This window comes from Epinephelus moara, chromosome 12, assembly GCF_006386435.1.
Source record: "Epinephelus moara isolate mb chromosome 12, YSFRI_EMoa_1.0, whole genome shotgun sequence".
Lineage (NCBI taxonomy): Eukaryota > Metazoa > Chordata > Actinopteri > Perciformes > Serranidae > Epinephelus > Epinephelus moara.
In genome coordinates this window covers 28,203,813-28,223,203 of record NC_065517.1, presented here as the reverse complement: position 1 = coordinate 28,223,203, position 19,391 = coordinate 28,203,813, and the positions used below count along the sequence as shown (strand labels likewise).

Below are 19,391 nucleotides of genomic sequence, written 5' to 3'. Positions count from 1 at the left end.
CTGGCTACACAATCAGACACAAAAAGGGCACACTCATCTTCAAAACTTTATAGACTTTTTTGCACTGTAATGTCATTTACGGAATATCTTTTGTGAATCAGACTAAGCGGCAGGGCAGATGACGATTGCAAGTAATGCAAAATTCATGATTCCATCAGCAGCCGCAATCCATTCTTTGTGAATTCGCCCGTCTGTCTGTATATTCTTTTTCAATAACAGTGATACATTCTCTGACTCATGGTGGGACTGGCAGGGGCTGTTTCTTTAAGTAGTTCAATCACGCAGCAATCAAACTCCATTTTTCCGTCTTACTTGCGTCACCTCTGGTGTGACATAACTCCCAGCACATCAGCACGTACCTCCTCTTTAGTTTTCTTGGAAATGACCCGGAACCAGTCTCCAATCATACTGAGCACAGCGGCAAAGTACGCCAGGCCCACCAGGATCCAGAACCACACCACAGGCTTGTAGTAGTTCAGGAACTCTGGATTCTCTGACCCACCTGCAGAGACAAAGACACAAGGGGGTTACACAAGTCTGTTCCATAATCCTGAGTCACATATGTTACCGTTACCAAACTGTATCACACTGAGAGGAAGAACATAAACATGCAGGACTGATTTTAGTGCCCTCATGCAGGGAGTTAAGTCAGGTGAGTAAAATGGGTCTTTAACTTTCATACTTGTGTCATATATTGAGCCTCCTGCTTGATTTTAGAAGGGTAGCCTTGTCTTTCTGAAGTACTGCTGCCTTAAATTGCTCCTGGGTGTTTGACTCTGTTCTGAATAAGACAATTTTGTAAGAATGTATGGAAAATAAAGAGGGATAGAAATTGAGACTAATATGAATTAAACTGCTCAACAATATTCAGGGACTGTTATCTTTCCCTGTAAATCACTTGACTAATATTTATTGTACACAGAGAAACATTATAAAATCTTGACTTTGATCTAACACTGGTAACATCTGCAAAAACTGTAAGTGCATGAACTCAGTAGTATATTACGATAAATACAACCCAATGCATCTGTGCCTCCTCAGTAACATTGAAAAAGTTATATTAAGTTTTTTTTCTTTCTAACTTGAGATATTTTGTTCAGTTCTTTAAAACATAACAAAGGGCCCTACTTAAAAAATCAATAGTGCATGGTCTACAGTGCATGATAAAAATGCATTAAAGGCATGCCCAACTCCACTTTTGCTATTTAAACTACGTATACTGTGGGCACATAGTAAGGCACAAGGGGCCTTTAATTTTTAATTTAATTTTAACTCTGGGCGTGACATGAATTCATCCAGTCACAGTGTCATCTTCCATCCCCAAAAGCCAAGTACACCTGCACCTGGCACACTGCTGTTTCCATGGTGGGTTTGGCAAATTGGATAAGAGTGGTTTTCTGCTGAGAGTAATGCAGTTAGAGCAATAATGTCACTGCAGCAAGTATCGTGGGACATTTAAGTGGCAAAACTAAACATTATAGTTCTTAACTTCTCAGAGGAAACAGAACTAAACTCGTAGCCTCTGAAATGATTATTGAAGTTACGCTGCTCGTAAATACACACAGCGTCTCTCTTAATGGGGAGTCGGACAACAGCTCTGCTCTGCTCTCTGCTACATTCACATTTTAGAGGATGTCATTGATATTTTCTTTAATAAGGATGTATTATTTCACCCACCCTTGTTTAACAAGCGTATATGACCTGACTATGTAGGCGCAGGGTTTCCCACACATTCATTTATTTGTGGCGGCTTGCCACATGTTGATTTTTTTTTTTGTATTTTTGAGGGCTGGCTCGTACATCAGGTGGATATATACTGTTTGGTTATTCAGTGCATTACACTCTTGGAGCGCAGAGTGTTTGGGCACAGACAGAGCTTCAGAACACAGACGGCACAGTGACAGTGAATCATTACTGTTTATTGATTCTTACAGTACCAGAATGCTGCATTTCCTAAAACAACAGCGCTCTCATCTTAGTGTTGTCCAGCAGCTGTCCATTTCCCATGGACACTGTGCATCCCGTGGTTCACCACTTGATCTGAAAGTTTGCACTCACTTGCCTCTGATCGATCTGACCACAAGCTGATCGACTGATCAATCCTCCACCCCTCGACTCAAACTGAGCAAATTGCTTTGCTGATGTGATTCGACCCCACCCCTGCTTCCTATCTTCCTATCTAAATAATGGCAATGCCCTTTAAATGGCAAAAAAATACTGCACCATTCTGACTTCAGACTAGGTTTTGTTGGTCAATGGTGCAATCGCTTTCTGTTGCATCAAAATAGGAATACATCAACAATGTGCCAACAAAGACGGCACCTCATTTTAAGACCTATATGCCCATTGGTGCACAGATGGGCTAAAGTACCTACACAAAATGGGCGCTGGCTATAAAAACGTCAACTGCATCAGTCTTTTATTAGCAATGAGTGTAAGATAAGGCCCAAAGACTTATAAGACATTAACTTAGTCAGGTACTAAGTCTTCATGAAGGACGATTATCGTTGATCAGGATGAAAGGTAAAGCTTTCCTGTAGAGGTTTTGACAGCGAGTAGAAAATATATCTGTAATATGTCTGATACTGCAGTTGAGGTTGTACTGGATCCATCTTACATCAGCTGTGTGGGCTTACTCTGCCTCACCTTAATAATATAAGTCCTGCCCCCACAAGAACATTACATTCAGTACATTTAAATGCCATTTTGGCTCTGATTATGTGACTTTATTTTTGGATGAGCCCTCAGAAAATCAACTGGTATGATGCAGCAGAGCCAGCCCGCTCACTGTGCAGTTAGAGAACCGCCATTACAGCACCAGCTCCACTAACAGCAGTCCAGGCTTACTTTACACCACCTGTGCCAGCCCTTGTAGTTACAGTAATCTAATCCATAATCATTAGGCCTGCTCAGGGAAGTTTAATCTAGCAGCTAAGTGTTTGTGATTTTTCCCATCTGCCTCTCCCTTCCTGTTTGTCAAGCAGGTCAGAGTGAGCTAATACCACCTGCTTACACACATGCGCACACTTAAAGATACACACACACTCTTTCTGTCTTCTTCACAGACATGTCTTTTTAGTCAAACAAAATATATGATGTTAATTAAAGAGGTTTCCTTTCCTTTCCTTTCCTTTATGCTAAGCTAAGATAACTGGCTGCTGCCTCAAGCTTCATCATTACATTACAAACATAACACTTCTCACCCATCCCCGAGCAAATAAGTATATTTTCCAAATTATAAAAGTATTCTTTTAAATGTTCTGGGTGGGTGGCATGTTTCCAACACACACAAAAAATTGTCTGTAAATTATGGAATTTTTTAAGTATTATCTGCCTAAGATCATAATGATTGTTGTTATTATAATCTTTTTGTAGGAATGATTATAGATTTCTGCTCCAACAGATGGGAGCACTTAACGTATGGCAGCGATTCAGATGCATTAAGAAACTGTCACAACACATGTATCATAATGGGAGGCACAGAACGTGACAGCAGGCCAACGGGAGGATTACCGCTGAGTCACACTGGCTGAGGAATCACTTATCTATAAATATATTGATTCTAAATGAGGCATCAGACATAAAAATGATAATAGGTCTATAAATCAGGAAGAAAATCAAGTGACCTTTTTCACCGGCGACAAAGTCTCCAAATCCAATCGTGGTGAGGGTGATGACGACAAAGTAGATGGACTCGAGTGTGCTCCATCCCTCGATGTGCTTAAATATGACAACCGGCAGAGCCACGAAGATGAGACACCCAAACAGGATGAAGATCAGGGTGGAGATGACGCGGATCTTCGTCTGGCTGACTTGCCATTTCTGGTGGGAGATAAGAGGATCATTGATTAAAAAGACAACATGGTTTCCACATGCAGAAACATAAAGGGACAGTTCACCCACAAATATAATACATAGTGCTATTTATCAGTCTAGATAGTTTTGGTGTGATTTGCTGAGTGTTGGAGAGATGTCTGCCTTCTCTCCAGTATAATGGAATAAGAGGCACTCGGTGTGTAGAGAAATCATGACTCAGTTACTCAAGATAATCAACAGACCTTCTTTTGAGCAGTTTCATGTAGGAACTATTTTCTCTCTACTGAACTACACCCACCAACTGTATCACCTTGCAGAGGGTAGCGTCATCCACTGCTAGCTCACCTAGCACCACTGAGCTAGCTAACGTCACAGCTCAGCTGGGGAGAACGCCATTAATGTTTACATCTTGCACTTTAATGCGCACGAGCCTCTCGTCCATGAGTAGATGCACACTTCCTTCTGCGCAGTGATATGGTTGGTGGGTGTAGTTCAGAGGACAGAAAATAGTTCCTACATGACACTGCTCACATTTTATATAAGCAAAATACACTTAACAGAAATTTAAATGCAGCACTTTTGTTTTTGATCCCATTTTTCACAGGTTTAAGTTAAAAATCTAAGACTTTTTTTCATGCATTTAATAGATATATTTCTGTCACAAATTTGTTAAAATCTGTGTTGGTGAGCACTTCTCCTTTTCCAAGATATCCATCCACTTGTGTGGCATATCAAGATGCTGATTAAACAGCATCATTACCACACAAATGTGCAACACAATGCCCCAAATGTGTCAAGTTCCAAGGGGACATTCTGTCGGCATGCTGACTGCAGGAATGTCCACTAGAACTGTTGCCCATGGACTTAATGTTATGATGTCTCCATAGTCGTTTTGTCGGTGAAGATTCTCAGCCATCCAGGTCATGGTAACCGTAAGTGCCAATATCGTAGGCAACTGGATTTGCTTGCGTTTCTTGAAGATGTTTCATCCTCTCATCCAAGAAGCTTCTTCAGTTCTAAATGACTGGTACAAAGTTGCAGGCTATAACCCCTGTGTGGTGACTGGTACAAAGTTGCAGGCTATAACCCCTGTGTGGGTGGGAACCCTTGCAGAGTCGTAGGGGTCACGTGAGCTCTTAGTTTCAGAGTCATTAAGGTCACAATGTGAGTCGTTGACCCACCTGGCCACCATGTGAGTCGTTAGGGTCAGGTGGGACCAGGGGTGAATGGGTGTGAAGTCTTCTGGGGAGGGATCCCAAGACTGCATTGTAGGTGGGGGATACGTAGTGTCGTAAGCCACGCCCTCTGTTTAACAATGATCATTCCAGCTTGACGTAGATGGCTTCTTTTACTCCTCTTTCAAACCATCTTTCCTCCCTGGCCAAGATGTGCACATTGCTGTCCTCAAAGGAGTGTCCCCTCTCCTGTAGATGTAAGTGGACAGCTGAGTCTTGACCCGAGGAGCTGGCTCTCCTGTGTTGTGCCATGCGCTTGTGGAGTGGTTGTTTTGTCTCCCCAATGTATAAATCTGTGCATTCCTGGTTGCACTGAACTGCATACACTACATTACCCTGTATATGTCTGGATGTTTTGTCCTTGGGGTGGACAAGTTTTTGTCTCAGTGTGTTACTGGGTTTAAAGTGCACAGGGATGTGGTGTTTGTTGAAAATCCTCCTGAGTTTCTCAGACACTCCTGCGACATAAGAATGACAATGTTGTTACGTTTTTGTGTCTCTTCCTCTCTGTCTGCTTTGGGTCTTTTAGTCATTTCCGTGAATTTAGCAGTACATCCAACTGCCCTCAGAACAAGTCGGTTACAGTTGCAAACTGCTGTCAGGTCAGGACCCTGGTGAATACGATGAACCAGTGTTCCCCAAAATTCAGAGTGACTTTAGTGCTAAATGGATCGTCTATGATTTCTATAAGTTGCGCATAAATTAAACTCTTAGCTTATTCATTACTACAGGTGGTCCATAATCATGGTTATTTCGTGCTTATTATAACTGGCCTAAACATATATGATTCACTAATAGACTATTAACAGTTCTGTAATAAGCCTGACCTCTTGTTTAACAGCAGCACTTCCTGTATATTCTCTGTTCTGAATGTAATTTCAAGTAGAAACTGGCGATGTGACCATTGCAGTCAAGACAGACCTTTTGTGGGCATTCAGAGAACTCTTTACAATATTGTGTAGCTGTCTCCTTCCAACAGACGCTGCTCTCATTGTGGGTATTTCCTTGATCATCCAGAGCAGTCTGCACTAATTATATGTTTTATTTTGCTTCTGTCCTGTCAGATAACCGCAACTTCACACACTGTTAATTGGATGACTCTTGATAGTGGATACAGCAGTCAATGTACACATCAGCCTTTACTCCTGTGGGACATTATTAAAGATTGTTGACAGAACTCACAGACTGCTGCAATGCCAGCATCTCAACATATCTATATATGCACCCCAAGCTGAGTGCCATCTAGTTCCATTATATTCGATAGAGGGCAGACATCTCTATGGCCGATATCTCCAACACTTGGCAGCTCACACCAAAACAATCTAGACTGATAAATAGCACTACAGGTAAGAGGAAACACGTGTACTTTTGATTTTAGGATGAACTGTCTCTTTAAACACCCGGAGCAGGGGACCTGAGGAGTGCAGAGGCTATGAATGCAACAACATGACTGAATTTTAATAGGGTTGATGGATTCCTGTTACTATGCAGCATGATTAGTGGTGTAATTTCTTTGTTAATTGGCCAACATGAACATTTTTCAGTGTAGTCCACAAGGTGTAATTAACTTTCCCTCAAAAGATTGTGAAGGAAATGAACATGCAGCCCATTTCCCACTCCCTAATATGCCACAGGCTTTTTTTTTTTTTTCCCTCACTCCACATTGCGATGAGTCACTTCCTTCGACCTCCTTCTAGGAATACATTTGCTGTTTTCTAACATCTCAAACGTCAGTCTGTCAAGCTCATGTGACATAACTTTCGCTGTCAGATGGCACGCCCACCTGAGCTGCAGAGAGGCGGCAAGTCATCTGACACGCCTCACATGTGCTGAAACATTGACAACTTATCAAATAATTAACATGCAGTCATAGTAGCAGATAGAGGACTCATCGCAGTTACAGCCTGTGCTATCAACTGTAACTATGTGAATATAAATTTGACAGGAGCCCCGTGGTCCCTCATTGCATCACAGTTACAGAACATTGGAGTATATCCTGCGTGCTGCTGTTTTCTGTGCTCCCTTTCCACTTGAGGTGACTGCTTTCAGCTGGTTCCCTGTGCATCATGCCCTTTTCCCTTCCAGTTATGTAAGCCCAAAGCACAGTGCCTCAGAGGGGAAGCATAAAGAGCAGGCAGACCTCAGATCACTGAGTCTGTGATGAATAATGTCCTCGCTGCACTAGGCAAAGTACAGTACAGTAACATACAATTTGAAGAGACATACCATGAGCCCTACAAGACCAAATTAGCTGAAGACAAAGTATTAATATATTCTAAAGGGACTTAAAGTGGTTTCACAGTCTGTATCTTCACTGTACAGAAGCAACTTCATCAACTGTTAAAGTACATTTATTTCCGCTATTCCCAGCCAGCTGCCAACTTCTTTCCATATCCCCAGAGAGGGAAGCAAGAGAGCCAGCAATGAATCAAATCATAATGAATCTGCTGCTACCAGTATCTGGTGTGTTGAAAAATGCCATGGTTTGTGCTTTTTTACTGAAAACGGAGGTTCTTCTACTGTAATCTTTATACTATATGCTCTAATACTGAAATCCCACACTGCTTTAGTGGACTTTAATTAGCATTTTATGTGACTTTTATCACAGCATTACAGGTGTTTCATACAAAGGGATTTTTTAAGGCCTGAAACGTAAAGCCAATGCAGAAGTGCCTTGAATCTGCTTTCCCTCTGATAACCAGCCAGAGGTGGCCACTGTTTGCAAAAAGAAGTTTGACGGTCTGTGCAAAAACGACCCTGCTTCTCTTGATTTATTACCACAGTTAACATTTTCCTAATGAGTCTCATGCTCTCAATTGCTAGTTTCAAATCTTCTTTCATACAGCATGGTGTTCATTTTGTAATTCATAGCCCCATTTAGAGTAAAATAGATGATAAAGCAGGTTTTGCCTCAGGGCGTGACCACCTTGTGATTGACAAGTTGCTACCATGGCGATGTCCTCGGGTTCTCAGATTCAAAGAGTGTAGGCATAGCTGTAGCTGTTGCTGTTTCAACTTTAAAAAAGCCTTGCTTAATGTTTTTTGTAGGCTACTAAAAGACGCTCTAAGGGGCTGTGCACTTGCCACGTTTTTTGCGCCTTCAAATTTGTTGTTTTCAATGTAGATGCATGGCAGGTGCACTCAAGCGCCAGAGCGATGCTGTCGTGGCAAGCACATGTTCCCGAGGGTCTATTTTTCAGGGTGCAACGGTTGCGACAGATATCTTTCCCCTGTAAATATCAGTTTGTGATAAATATGGAGAAGAAGTTGATCAGTTTAGTGCAGGGCTGCCAGAGCTTCACATCTGTGCCACGGACAATAAGCCTACACACAAACAGCGCCTTGAAGAAGATCAGCTCTGCACTCAGGATTTCAGATAGATAGGCTATGATATGGTGTTTGTTGAAGTTGGATGCAACCTGCCACCATGCTCTTAAAAGCTGGCACAGAAAAGGCACAAGAGTAGCACCCAGTGCCTGATCTCACATTTTTCACGTGATTAAAGACACGGCATGTGCATGGCCCCTAAGCGGTCAGATGTTGTGTTTTTCTGGTATGGAGGCTACTTTTAATGGTTTTAGCGTCGCCCAAAAAAGAGATTTTGCCATTGGATTTGGGTTATTGCAGAAAAACAGCTCTGTGTTGGGTCTTTACAGCATACGACATCCCTCTGTCCTTTGAACCCTCACAGCGAATAAGGGAAAACTCCCCCAAAAAACCTTTAACAGGGAAAAATGTGGTAGAAACCTCAGGAAGAGCAACTGCGAAGGGATCCCTCTTCCAGGACAGACAGATGTGCAATAGATGTCGTACAGAACAGATCAGCATAATAAATCTACAGTAATCCATATGACAAAATGATACATAAAGAGAGGGAGAGACAGAGACGTCCTCATTACAACAAGGCTGTAAAGCTATGTTTGGCATGGTTTGATGTGATGAAACTCTGTAGTCTCATTTCGCCACTTGATAGCAACTGTCTTCATTAAGACACTTAAAGCCTTCAAAATTCATGAATAGAGTATTTACTGACGTATTTCATGTCGAAAACCAAAATGTGAAAGTCTCTTACGCTTGTGTTAATTACAGATCTTATTAGGCATTTAACCAAAAACCCACTTACTTTGACATGAGGGAGCTGGGAGCGCTAAAGTGCTAACTCATTCCTGCACTACTCTATGCACCATGATAACCAAGCCAGCAGATGGTGCTAGGGTTAGCTTCACCCTCTTGTACAGATACGGTCACTTCTGGCTCAAAAAAATCCAAGATGGTGACAACCAAAATGACAAACTCGCGGCTTCAAAACAGCAGTCCACAAACCACTGGGTGACATCACAATCTCCACTGCTTTTGTACAAGCTATGTTTCAGCCCTACATCCATGACTGTATGTACAAACATGACTGCACACAGATACAAAAGAACATCCCAAAAAAATGGTCTCCGTTAGAAAGATATAATAACTTTGGGATTCTCTCTGCTGCCTAGGTGACTCTCTTCATAACACTGTTTCCTTGAAATTATTTTGATGTAATAATTACTTGCAACAGCAAAGAGGCAAACCAAATGCCACCCACGTTGTGTATTTCTCAACATAATTAGGAAGCAATGTTAATTAATGTCTCTAGCAAACCGCACAATCTTGATACTGAACCTACAGTATCAGCGTCCACTCATAGCAACAAAAATATAATTAAACCTCTGTATGATTATTATGTTTCAGCACCCACGGCACCAAGGAGATTGTGGTGTTTGTTGAATATGGAAAAAGTCAACATGTACTTGAGGAACAAGAATGGGTGTGTTTACTTTATTAACACTGATCTGAAACCACAATGTTTTCCCAAGCTTCACCAAAGTGGTTTTGTTGCCTAAACGTAACCCAGTCTCTCCGTCCTCGGCTCTGATTACAGCATGTTATCGAGGAACTCCATCATCAGGGACATAAAGACAGCTAATTGTAATAACAACACCCCTGGCAGCAGTCTGAACTGTTTCAAATCACTGAGGGTCACTATAAAAGAATTTCATTCTGCAGTTCAATCGTCCCGTTGGACCATGATGATATTAGCTTGTACTTATGACTCCTCAGCCAATGTACTGTACACGACCCACGGTCCTCTGACACCCAGAGCGGTGCATTGGGTGCATTGCAGCTACTCACTGTGTGTTAACTTTCCATACACTTGTAACGAAAGTTAGTGAGACTGCAAGCATTTGTGCTGTTTTTCTTCACCAGCACACTCATTTGTTGTTGTTTTTCTCCCTGTAACGTGTGGGATTAGGACCCAAAAGCAGCACAACAGAGGCCAGCAACAGTTGGTTATGATATTTACTGTTATTACTCAGCAGGTACAGAACAGGACTAGTAAACAGCTCACAATACAGTTCAACACTCCAGCGATGTCCTTGGCAGCCCGGCTAGTTTGACAAACTGAACAGAGCTGAGAGGCGGATGAGTGAGTGGTGGAGTTTGCCCAACAACTAACACATTTAGTTGCCAAGAGCAGGCACGGGACTTAAAGAGGAGGCAGAAAATCCGGAACCAGGGTAAGAACTCAGTAGGGGATAGGATAGGTCGAGGCCAGGTGAATGGTCAAGCCAGCAGGTAAGTACGAACAGGACGCACACACAATGGCATGTGTGGTGACACGGTAAAAATCTCTGGACAACAGGAAACCACAGGTAAGCTGAGCGGAACACACACTGTAGCGTCGTCGTCGGATGAAAATGCAAAGCAGCCACTGGCAAAGAGATACCAAGGACGCAGAAGTAGGTCTCCTGGTCAGGGGCAGAAGGCTGATGGGTCTACCGGGAATCAGACGAAGCAGGCAGGTCAGAGGCAGGTAGGGTCGGCAATGGGAAAACAGTCCAGGATAAAGTGCTGGGGAGTCTTGCATGAGTGGCAAAGAACAATCTGGCAAAAGGTGTCTGTGAGGCTGGAGTATATTTACTGACTGAGTGTAATCGGGAACAGGTGAACTGAGTTGCCTAAATGAGGTGGATGTGACGGACAGGCAGGAGCAGGAATAGGTCGACAGGTAATAGGTTGGCAGGTAGGGGTGACAAGGAGGGCAGAGCAATGCTGTTCTAATTTTGGAACACTCCGCATGTCATGTGACAAAGAACAACCAATCACAGTTGGCCGATATCTTTCCTTTAAATCTTTCTTAGTGCAGGGCTACCCAGAGCGTCACACCTGTCCCACAGACAATATTTTTTTGGCCCTATACACACTTACAAAACAGCGCCTGGAAGAAGATCAGCTCTGCACTCAGGACTTCTGGTAAGTAGGCTATGATATAGTGCTGGTTATGGTTGCTTAGGAACCTCAGACACAACCTTTTGACACAACCTTCCCTCCAGTGCCCCTCCTTCCGACACCATCCACTGGCTCTGCAACGTTCTAAAACAGTTTTGTGTCATGGCAAATCTTTGGTCTGCACTGGGCTTTACATTACTGTAACTTTTGCTTGCTTCAGGACAAAAGCCTAACTTAATAATGCAATTATGTCACACACCCTCACACTGAAACATCCTCCCCATCATTTTAAGGATGTGCATTTATAAGTCTTTTCCTTGCTTGCACCAAACTATTATTTATCTATGTTATTTAACAACTGTATTTGCTTTCAAAATGTCACTTTAAATTATACTTGCTCACATTTTTCCATGTACTGTACTGTGTATCTCCTTGTCTGCTTTTTTTGGGAGACAGTTTTCATCCATCTCTATGATTAAGTTTATTATAGATCAGTGTCATTATGATTCATTATAACCCCCCCTACTCATCCACAGTCCATTTGATAAATGATGATAAAAAGCACATGTGGTGCTGGTACAGGAACAAGTTAAAAATGAAACAGCAGTTATTAGTTTTTACAATAAGAGGATAAACACTGTTATCAGAGATCGTCCTTATTGGCCTGCATACTGAGCAGCTGTTTGACTGCTTTTTGTTTTTCAGCCTTTGAGTTTCCAGGAGAAATGTAATGACTACCCATCAACCAGATTGTCCAGCACAGTCCATTTATATTCTTGGTGTCCAACCTGACTAATGGTGCCTTTAACTGCTCCGGCAGGAGGCTTATGTGTGTTTTCATGTGCATGCATGTGTTTTTATGGGCTTGTGTATGGACAGACGTCAATGTGTGACTTGCGGTGGGGTAAATAAGCCTAGCATCATTATTTCAGAGTTATCGATCTGTGTGCTGCTAGATTAATCCACTGCCATAAACAAAGAAATGCGATGGGAGCAGAGCGGTGAGTTCAGCACAATAGGAAACAAAAACAACTGTTTTCTTTGCTGAATTTTGAAATATTACTCTGAAACAACTGTAATTTACTAATCTGATCTTTTAATACTGAAACTGTTTGCATTTCAGATTGGTTTCCAGTAGTCTGTTGGCATGGCAACCCAAAAACTGCATCCACTTTGTCCACATCACTGCCTGCTGAAGTCTGACAGAAGAACAAACCCTGCACTTTTTAATGTGAATCTTTTGCTGTACTGTTTAGGGGTGTTTATGTTGCCGCTTTAACCTTGACACTTAGACTTACTGTAGCTGTTTATAGGAACAGCTCAGAGCAGGCGGTATAATTTTACAGCTGCCTTTGCATTACCTTGGTAATTAAGTCGTCAAAAGCGACTGTCCACATTAAAACGGCTCATTGCACACAGGTCAACATACAGCGAGGTGCAAATGATTCAGAGACAAAAACAAGCTCGTACAAATGATAGGAACTCACCACAATCATCTTCTCTACTCTGGCGATGCCCTTCCCAAAAATGGTCCCCAGTTGGTCGCCAACACCAGCCAATAAGAATCCAAACAGGGGAATCCCAAGCAGAGCGTAAATTATACAGAAGATCCGCCCACCTTCTGTGTGAGGAGAGATGTTCCCAAATCCTGACAGAGAGGAGACACGGAGGGTTCGTTAGCTCGGCAGGCAGCATTTAATTCAAAATGTCAGTATAGATTAACGGCAACATTCAGCAGCGTGTGTGTTGTTGGTCTAAGTCACGAACAGGGCGCAGTAAATTGCTGTAACATTTTTATTTACAGGGTACAGGTCATAATTCCTATTTTATGCTCCATACTGTTAACTGCTGATACCATATTCGTCTTTTCTGTCTGGTTTTTCCTGTTTCAGACACCAAGCAGCAACCTCTGGGGCTGAAAAATGAAGCCAGCATGGAGGTGTCATGATCCAAGGTTTTTTCATTCATAGTCTTATCTCCAGGATTTTGTTTGTTGGGTTTTCTGTTTGTATTCATGTTTTATTTTGTAGATTCACTCCTAATGTATCATGTCTGCTTTTATTTCCTGTCTTTGTGTGTTTCCCTGCCTCAGTCTTCAGGTGTTTCTCATAGTCAAGGACGAATCCTTAAATTGCTTAATTTCAAGGAGGCTACATCGTCAATTCCCACCTAATGTTCCAATGTCAAGGATCCTTCAAATTCTACCGAGGACTGAGTCCTTCCTTCAGAGAATTTTCAAGGTTGCATGTGTGTATCCTCAGCAGGTATAAAGCACCCACAATTCTCTGCGCACATGATTTGCTGGAGGCGGAGACAGGGCTCGGCTGGATTTAGATAAATATGTCATTTTTTGGATTAGTATCTCCAGGCATTTTGATCATACAAGCAATGACAGAAACCTCATAATTAACACTTTCCAATGTGTCCACCGCCAAATAATGAGCTTTAAAAAATACCGTGATTAAAATAAAACATTAACGTTTTTAAATTAATCATTTACAGCAGAGATAGAGCGCTAACTGTCACAAAAGTTTCATTTGGCCTACCCTTTTTTTTCAAAGTATACTCCAGAAAATATTCAAGTCACGTGTATCTGAAAATAGCCTACTGCTTACATTTATTCAAACTGTACAATGACATTAGAGAGTGCCAAAATTATCACAATATCCTGAAGCCTCCTCAGTCCGCTGAGGGTTAATGACGCACACCTGGGGACTCTCGTTAACCTGTTCCGATGTGTGTTCACCGGATGCAAGAAAGGACTCTTGCCTTGCCTCTGTAGGTCAGTCAGGGATCCTTCCTTGGTAGGACAAGTCCTTCCTAGGGAGGATCCCTGACTGTGTGAAACAATATTTGTCAGCCCCGCCCTAATTAGTTTCACTCACCTGTTCTTCCTCCCCCAGTTAATGCCTTTCCCTCATTTACCCAGCTGCACACCTGCCCTGTGTAAGCTTCATCAGTCCATCCCTGCTCCTGAGTTTTTCCCAGCCTATCAGCTTCCTGCCTGTTCTTCTACTCATCACTTTATTCCCCTCACCTGAGCTTGCCCACCTGGTTTCTCCACCTGCACTTCATCCCCTCATCAGCCTAGCTTGTATTTAAGTCCTGGTTTTCAGGTCAGTCTTTGTTTAAACCCTGATTTGGTTGTGTGATCTTCAGTTCATGTTTCCTGAAATAAAGTGTGATCTTTCTGAGCTCCTGTGGTCTGCTGTCTCCTGCATTTGGGTTCATGTTGTCCACACCAGATAACAGGAGGTGCCAAAAGACTGCAGTGACATGAATGGCCACTTGAGGCTGGCTCCAAAAGAGAGTCAATCTCCACAGGCACCTTGATCAAACTGCCCAACTTTACAGCAAAAGCAGACATGTTTACAGCCTGGTACAAAAAACAGCTAATTTCCCCCTTCATGACAACTGCACGGGAGGTGAATTTTTATATAACTCATCCATTTACATTTCATTAAGGCATAAAGGTCCAGTGTGTAACATCTATTGGATTTCGTGACACTGAGCAGAGAGGATTGCAGATTGCAACCAGCTGAAAAATCACCTGAGTAAGAATTCCTTCAGTGTTCATTGTGAGTCCAATTATCCACAAGGGTTTCTTCCTCTTCAAAACAAACAGACCTGCTGATTTAAACTGATAGAAACACCGACTAAAGCAGTTTCACATTACAAATCAATGTTTTTCCTACGCTGTTCCAGCACCTATTTTCTCTGATTACCTAAGATACAGACTTTCAGGAGGTTTTTACCACTGAATTATTGGCAGAGGTCTCTTCCTCTCCAAAGCAACAGATCTGGTGAGTGAAAGTGGTTAAAAGCATTTTACATTACAACAAAATCACTGTTTTTCCTGATGCTGCTCATCAAAGCGGGGCTTTACTAAGGTAGTGCCAATGTTTGGTGTGTCCATTGTAGGCTACTGTAGAAACATGGCGATGCAACATGGGGATCTCCAGGGACAAGGACCTGCTTTCTATGTAGATATAAAAAGGTAACAGAAACATTCTTATTTTCAGGTGATTATACACTAAAGAAAATGAGTATATTATATTCCATTTCTGCCAATATATTCCCCTAAATCCGACACACTGGACCTTTAAAGTTACACATTATTATGGGCAACTTTAAAGTTACACATTATTATGGGCATGACTGCTTTGAGTGACAGACTCACATTTTCTCAACTCTTCTTACCATATGTGTGTTTGCTATACTATGATTTAATTTATTCAGAAGAACAAAAGGAGAATAAAGTGAATTTTTACATTTGCATTTATCAGCTGATCAGAAAATAAGATTGGCGAGGCAGCTTGCTGTGTGGCAGCTTGCAGTGAGTGTACTCTGTACTGTACTGGACATGTTGGCTGGGAGCATTTTGTAACTCTGCTCACGGTGCTGCACAAACACAGAGAGCATTTACACAAAAGAGACAAAAGTGTCTCTGTATGTGGGTTAATGTGTGGCTATTTTTTGTTGCATTATTTTTCTGAAAGGGATGTTGGCTGTTTATTTATTTATCTATTTTATGAGAATTTATTTATAGTTTTGAAATATTAGCGTGCACATATTCTTTGCTTTTTTTGTTTTGGACTCCTCCCAGGGAAGCATCTGTTGCTTAGGCAAAAAAGACCATGTGAATGCTTCGCTGAAAGATAGTGTGGCCTTTGTCTGCTATAGGAGCACCAGCAATGAATGTGTCAGTGTATATGTTCTATCTGTTGCATATTCTGCATCTTCAAAGCCGGCAGAATACGGAATATGAGTTTAAATGAGACCAGCTAGACAAGATAACTTTTCGCTTGACTTTGCTATAAGATCACAGCAAACAGACGCAGCACAACAGTCTCTCTCAGCAGTGAGAGACTGAAGTCTTGTTAAAGCACTGACTCAGACTGGAGTTTATAATTCACACTCTCCGTCCTCAAGATCCTCTGATGTGAATAAAAAACAGAATGAACACCAAAAATGAAAAGACATGGAGTATGCTGTACGTAGGCCTCCATATGCACACACACACAGCCACACACACACTAATGTGAGTCCATCACTGGTTCACTGCCTTTCATCTTCTCTCTAACCCATCATCATGTGCAGCAAGGAAAGCAGATGGGTCTCATAGAGGTCGATGTCCTGGTAAACATAAAACCCTTCACGACCTGTGCCTTCTTTAAAGCTGACTCCACACATTCAACAACATGACTTTCATTATTTAATGCTTAATAAAGGGTTTGCATAATGAACTACATCCACTTCTCTTTATTAATGCAGTCATCTGTCTCAGGATATGAGCTGCAGGGAGCCTTCTAATGATCGTCTGGTCTCACACTGGAGTGGGGTGATACTCAGTGTGAGAAAAATTGTCAATCAAGTCTCACTAATTTCCTGATTAGTTCAACGGGAGACTGGATGCAGGATTAGTTTTTAACACCTCCTGGTGCCCCTGCAAAAAAAAACAACAGACACAACGGATGTGATTTGGAACTGAACTCACTTCTGTTTTTTTATTGCTGAGTTAAACAGATTATTTCTTGTTGATGTTCTCACCTCATGTTTGAATGCTATCACAATAGCAGAGCTGAAAAGCAAGTTATGCTTTGCAAGCTCACAGAGTCAGTGTCATACACTGGGATAAAATGGTGCCAGTCGAAGAGAATTGACTGTTCTTGGATTAGGATAAAAACAGCAGAATTACCGCCTCACAGTTGTATGCCTCCGCCATGCAGTCAAATTCCAGTTCCAGTTTACATCCATATCTGTTCAGACTCGTATAGCCATGACAGTTTGACATGTTTCTGCAAAGAAGCTACAGATTCTAAATGATTGCTTGACACATGTCTTAACCCAGGAGCAAAGAAGATCTATACAATCACCCAAGATTAGTGTCACCAATTCAGTATCTGACCAAATGTCTCCCCCTGAATAATGGCCAGAAAAGTGTTTTTGCTGCAAGTGAAGGTGACTTTTGACCTTTTGGATATTAAATGTCATCATTTTATTATTTTTATTCTATTGGATATTTGGGTGAAATTTTATCAAAGGCCACAGTGACCTTTGACCGCCAAACTCTTTCAGTTCATGCTTATGGTGTGTTCGCTTTGTACTCAGAAGTCGGAAGTCGGAAGTGGGAATGACGTCACCTCTGAGCTGACAACAGTTTTTGCATTCTAGTTGACAACGGCGGAAAAGTCGGAAAAAAACATGGACGTTACCGTTCTACCATTGGGCTAGCCGTAGCCACTGTAAGCATTATCAGTTGATAACAATGCTCTATGTGGTATTTTGCACATACAGACAGCGTAGCAACATGCCCACGGATAGAAATTGAACAGTACTATGGGTGTGGCTGACCTAATGTAAAACAAATAAGATAAAATTGCTGGAAACAGTACTTTAGCAGAATGTTTACTCACTATGTATGTCACCGGCAGCCATCTTGAATTCGTAAGTCGGGGTTGATGCGGTTGCTCCGAGTTGGAAATCCGATCTCAGGGTGCGTTCGAGTTTAAACTTCCAACTGGGAACTGGGAATTTCCGACCTCCGAGTACAAAACGAACGCACCACTAAAGCCAAGTGAATGTTTGTGCCAAATTTGAAGAAACTTCCTGAAGGTGTTCTTGTGATATTGCTTTGTACACAGGTATGTACAGCTGCATGGAGAGAGAATCTGAAAACATAATTTCTTCTGCCATGTCAAAGATATTATGTGGTACAGTCGCGTAGAGGCATAAAGAACCCAGATCATTTCAGCACTTAATGGTTGACAAAAACTTGGGGTGGGATTCACCAAAGGATCGACGATACGATATTATCACGACATTTAAGTCATGACACAATATCATTGCGATTTTAAATATGTTGTGATATGCCAATTATTGCGATAAAATATATTGCAATTTATTACCTTTTTTCAACAGTGAATTATGTCCTCCCCCCAAAAACTTTGTCATGTCTGTTTATCTAATAAGATAAAAAAATATCTTAAAGTAGGATCGATTTAGTGTTGTTTTTTTCTAGAGAGTGGAGGGCTGCGGGCCCCTCAGAACCCCCCGCAGATTTGGTCCCCACCAGTGTGAACTCCATGGCTACGGCCCTGCTTTTTAAACTTTAGAACATGACCTGCTTTCTTTTCTCACACAAGACTTAAATCAAAGGTTAAACACCAAATTCAGTTAAATACCAATAAGTCATTCAATTAGTTTCACACTTGACTCCAACACTGCCGTCATGAATAATACATTAAACTTAAGATTTCCACTCTATAATGAGCTCAAGCCTTAAAATGGATGAACTCATTTGTCAGTATGGGCCCCATATCACTGCATTCGTGACACCACCGACACTCTTATGTAACGATCACATGGTCATCACCATCACGGTCTGTTTCTTGAAGGAACAAATGCATTTGCAGTGGACAATAAAAGCTTAATGACTTCCTTCTAAATTCATTAAGTGACGCTGTGAGAGAGAACGGTGACATGACATTGAACAGAGTGACTTCATTAGCTTCTGTCAGAGACACAGGTTTGCTTTTGTGGTTTGGTCGATAATTTAATTGCGAAAAAAGGCAATAAAAACCTGTCAAGGTGGGTTTTAGGTAGTTTTAAAGTAAATTGAACATTGTCTCACTGTCATCACTGTAACTATACTCTATAATTAAACACATTTCCAATTTCCTTATAATACAAGAGTAAAGAAAAGGACATTTTTTCATGATGTTGTGCACCGATCAACATTAGCACGACTGACAGATGAAGCGAATAACATTTGTCATCTTGTTACAGTGCAATGTTCTGCTGAGAAACCACCAGTCCTGGCATTCATGATGCCGCTTGACACGCACCACCCACCTAAACACTGTTTAAGATCAAGTACACCCCTCATGACAATGACATTCCCCAGTGGTAGGGTGACCATATTTTGATTTCCAAAAAAGAGGACATTCGGCCGGCCACGACATAGCCTACTTAAATGATACTCACAGTTTACTCAAAGATGCCTTATAATTTTAATATATTTAAAATGTATATGTATGGATGGAAAATTCAGTTATATTACAAAATAATATCTCT

The 19,391-nt window shown here is 41.6% G+C and overlaps 1 protein-coding gene across 2 annotated transcripts in view; it reads right to left on the bottom strand.

Moving 5' to 3' along the window:
• LOC126398456 (potassium channel subfamily K member 2-like) overlaps nt 1–19,391 on the bottom strand; it is a 55,771-nt gene that overhangs the window by 7,656 nt on the left and 28,724 nt on the right. For both annotated transcript variants that reach the window (XM_050057813.1, XM_050057814.1), the window contains exons 4-6: nt 12,803–12,963; nt 3,627–3,822; nt 360–502 (exon numbers count right to left, since the gene is read on the bottom strand). In XM_050057813.1, coding sequence (XP_049913770.1) covers nt 360–502; nt 3,627–3,822; nt 12,803–12,963 — 500 coding nt within the window. The remainder of the gene's footprint in view (nt 1–359; nt 503–3,626; nt 3,823–12,802; nt 12,964–19,391) is intronic.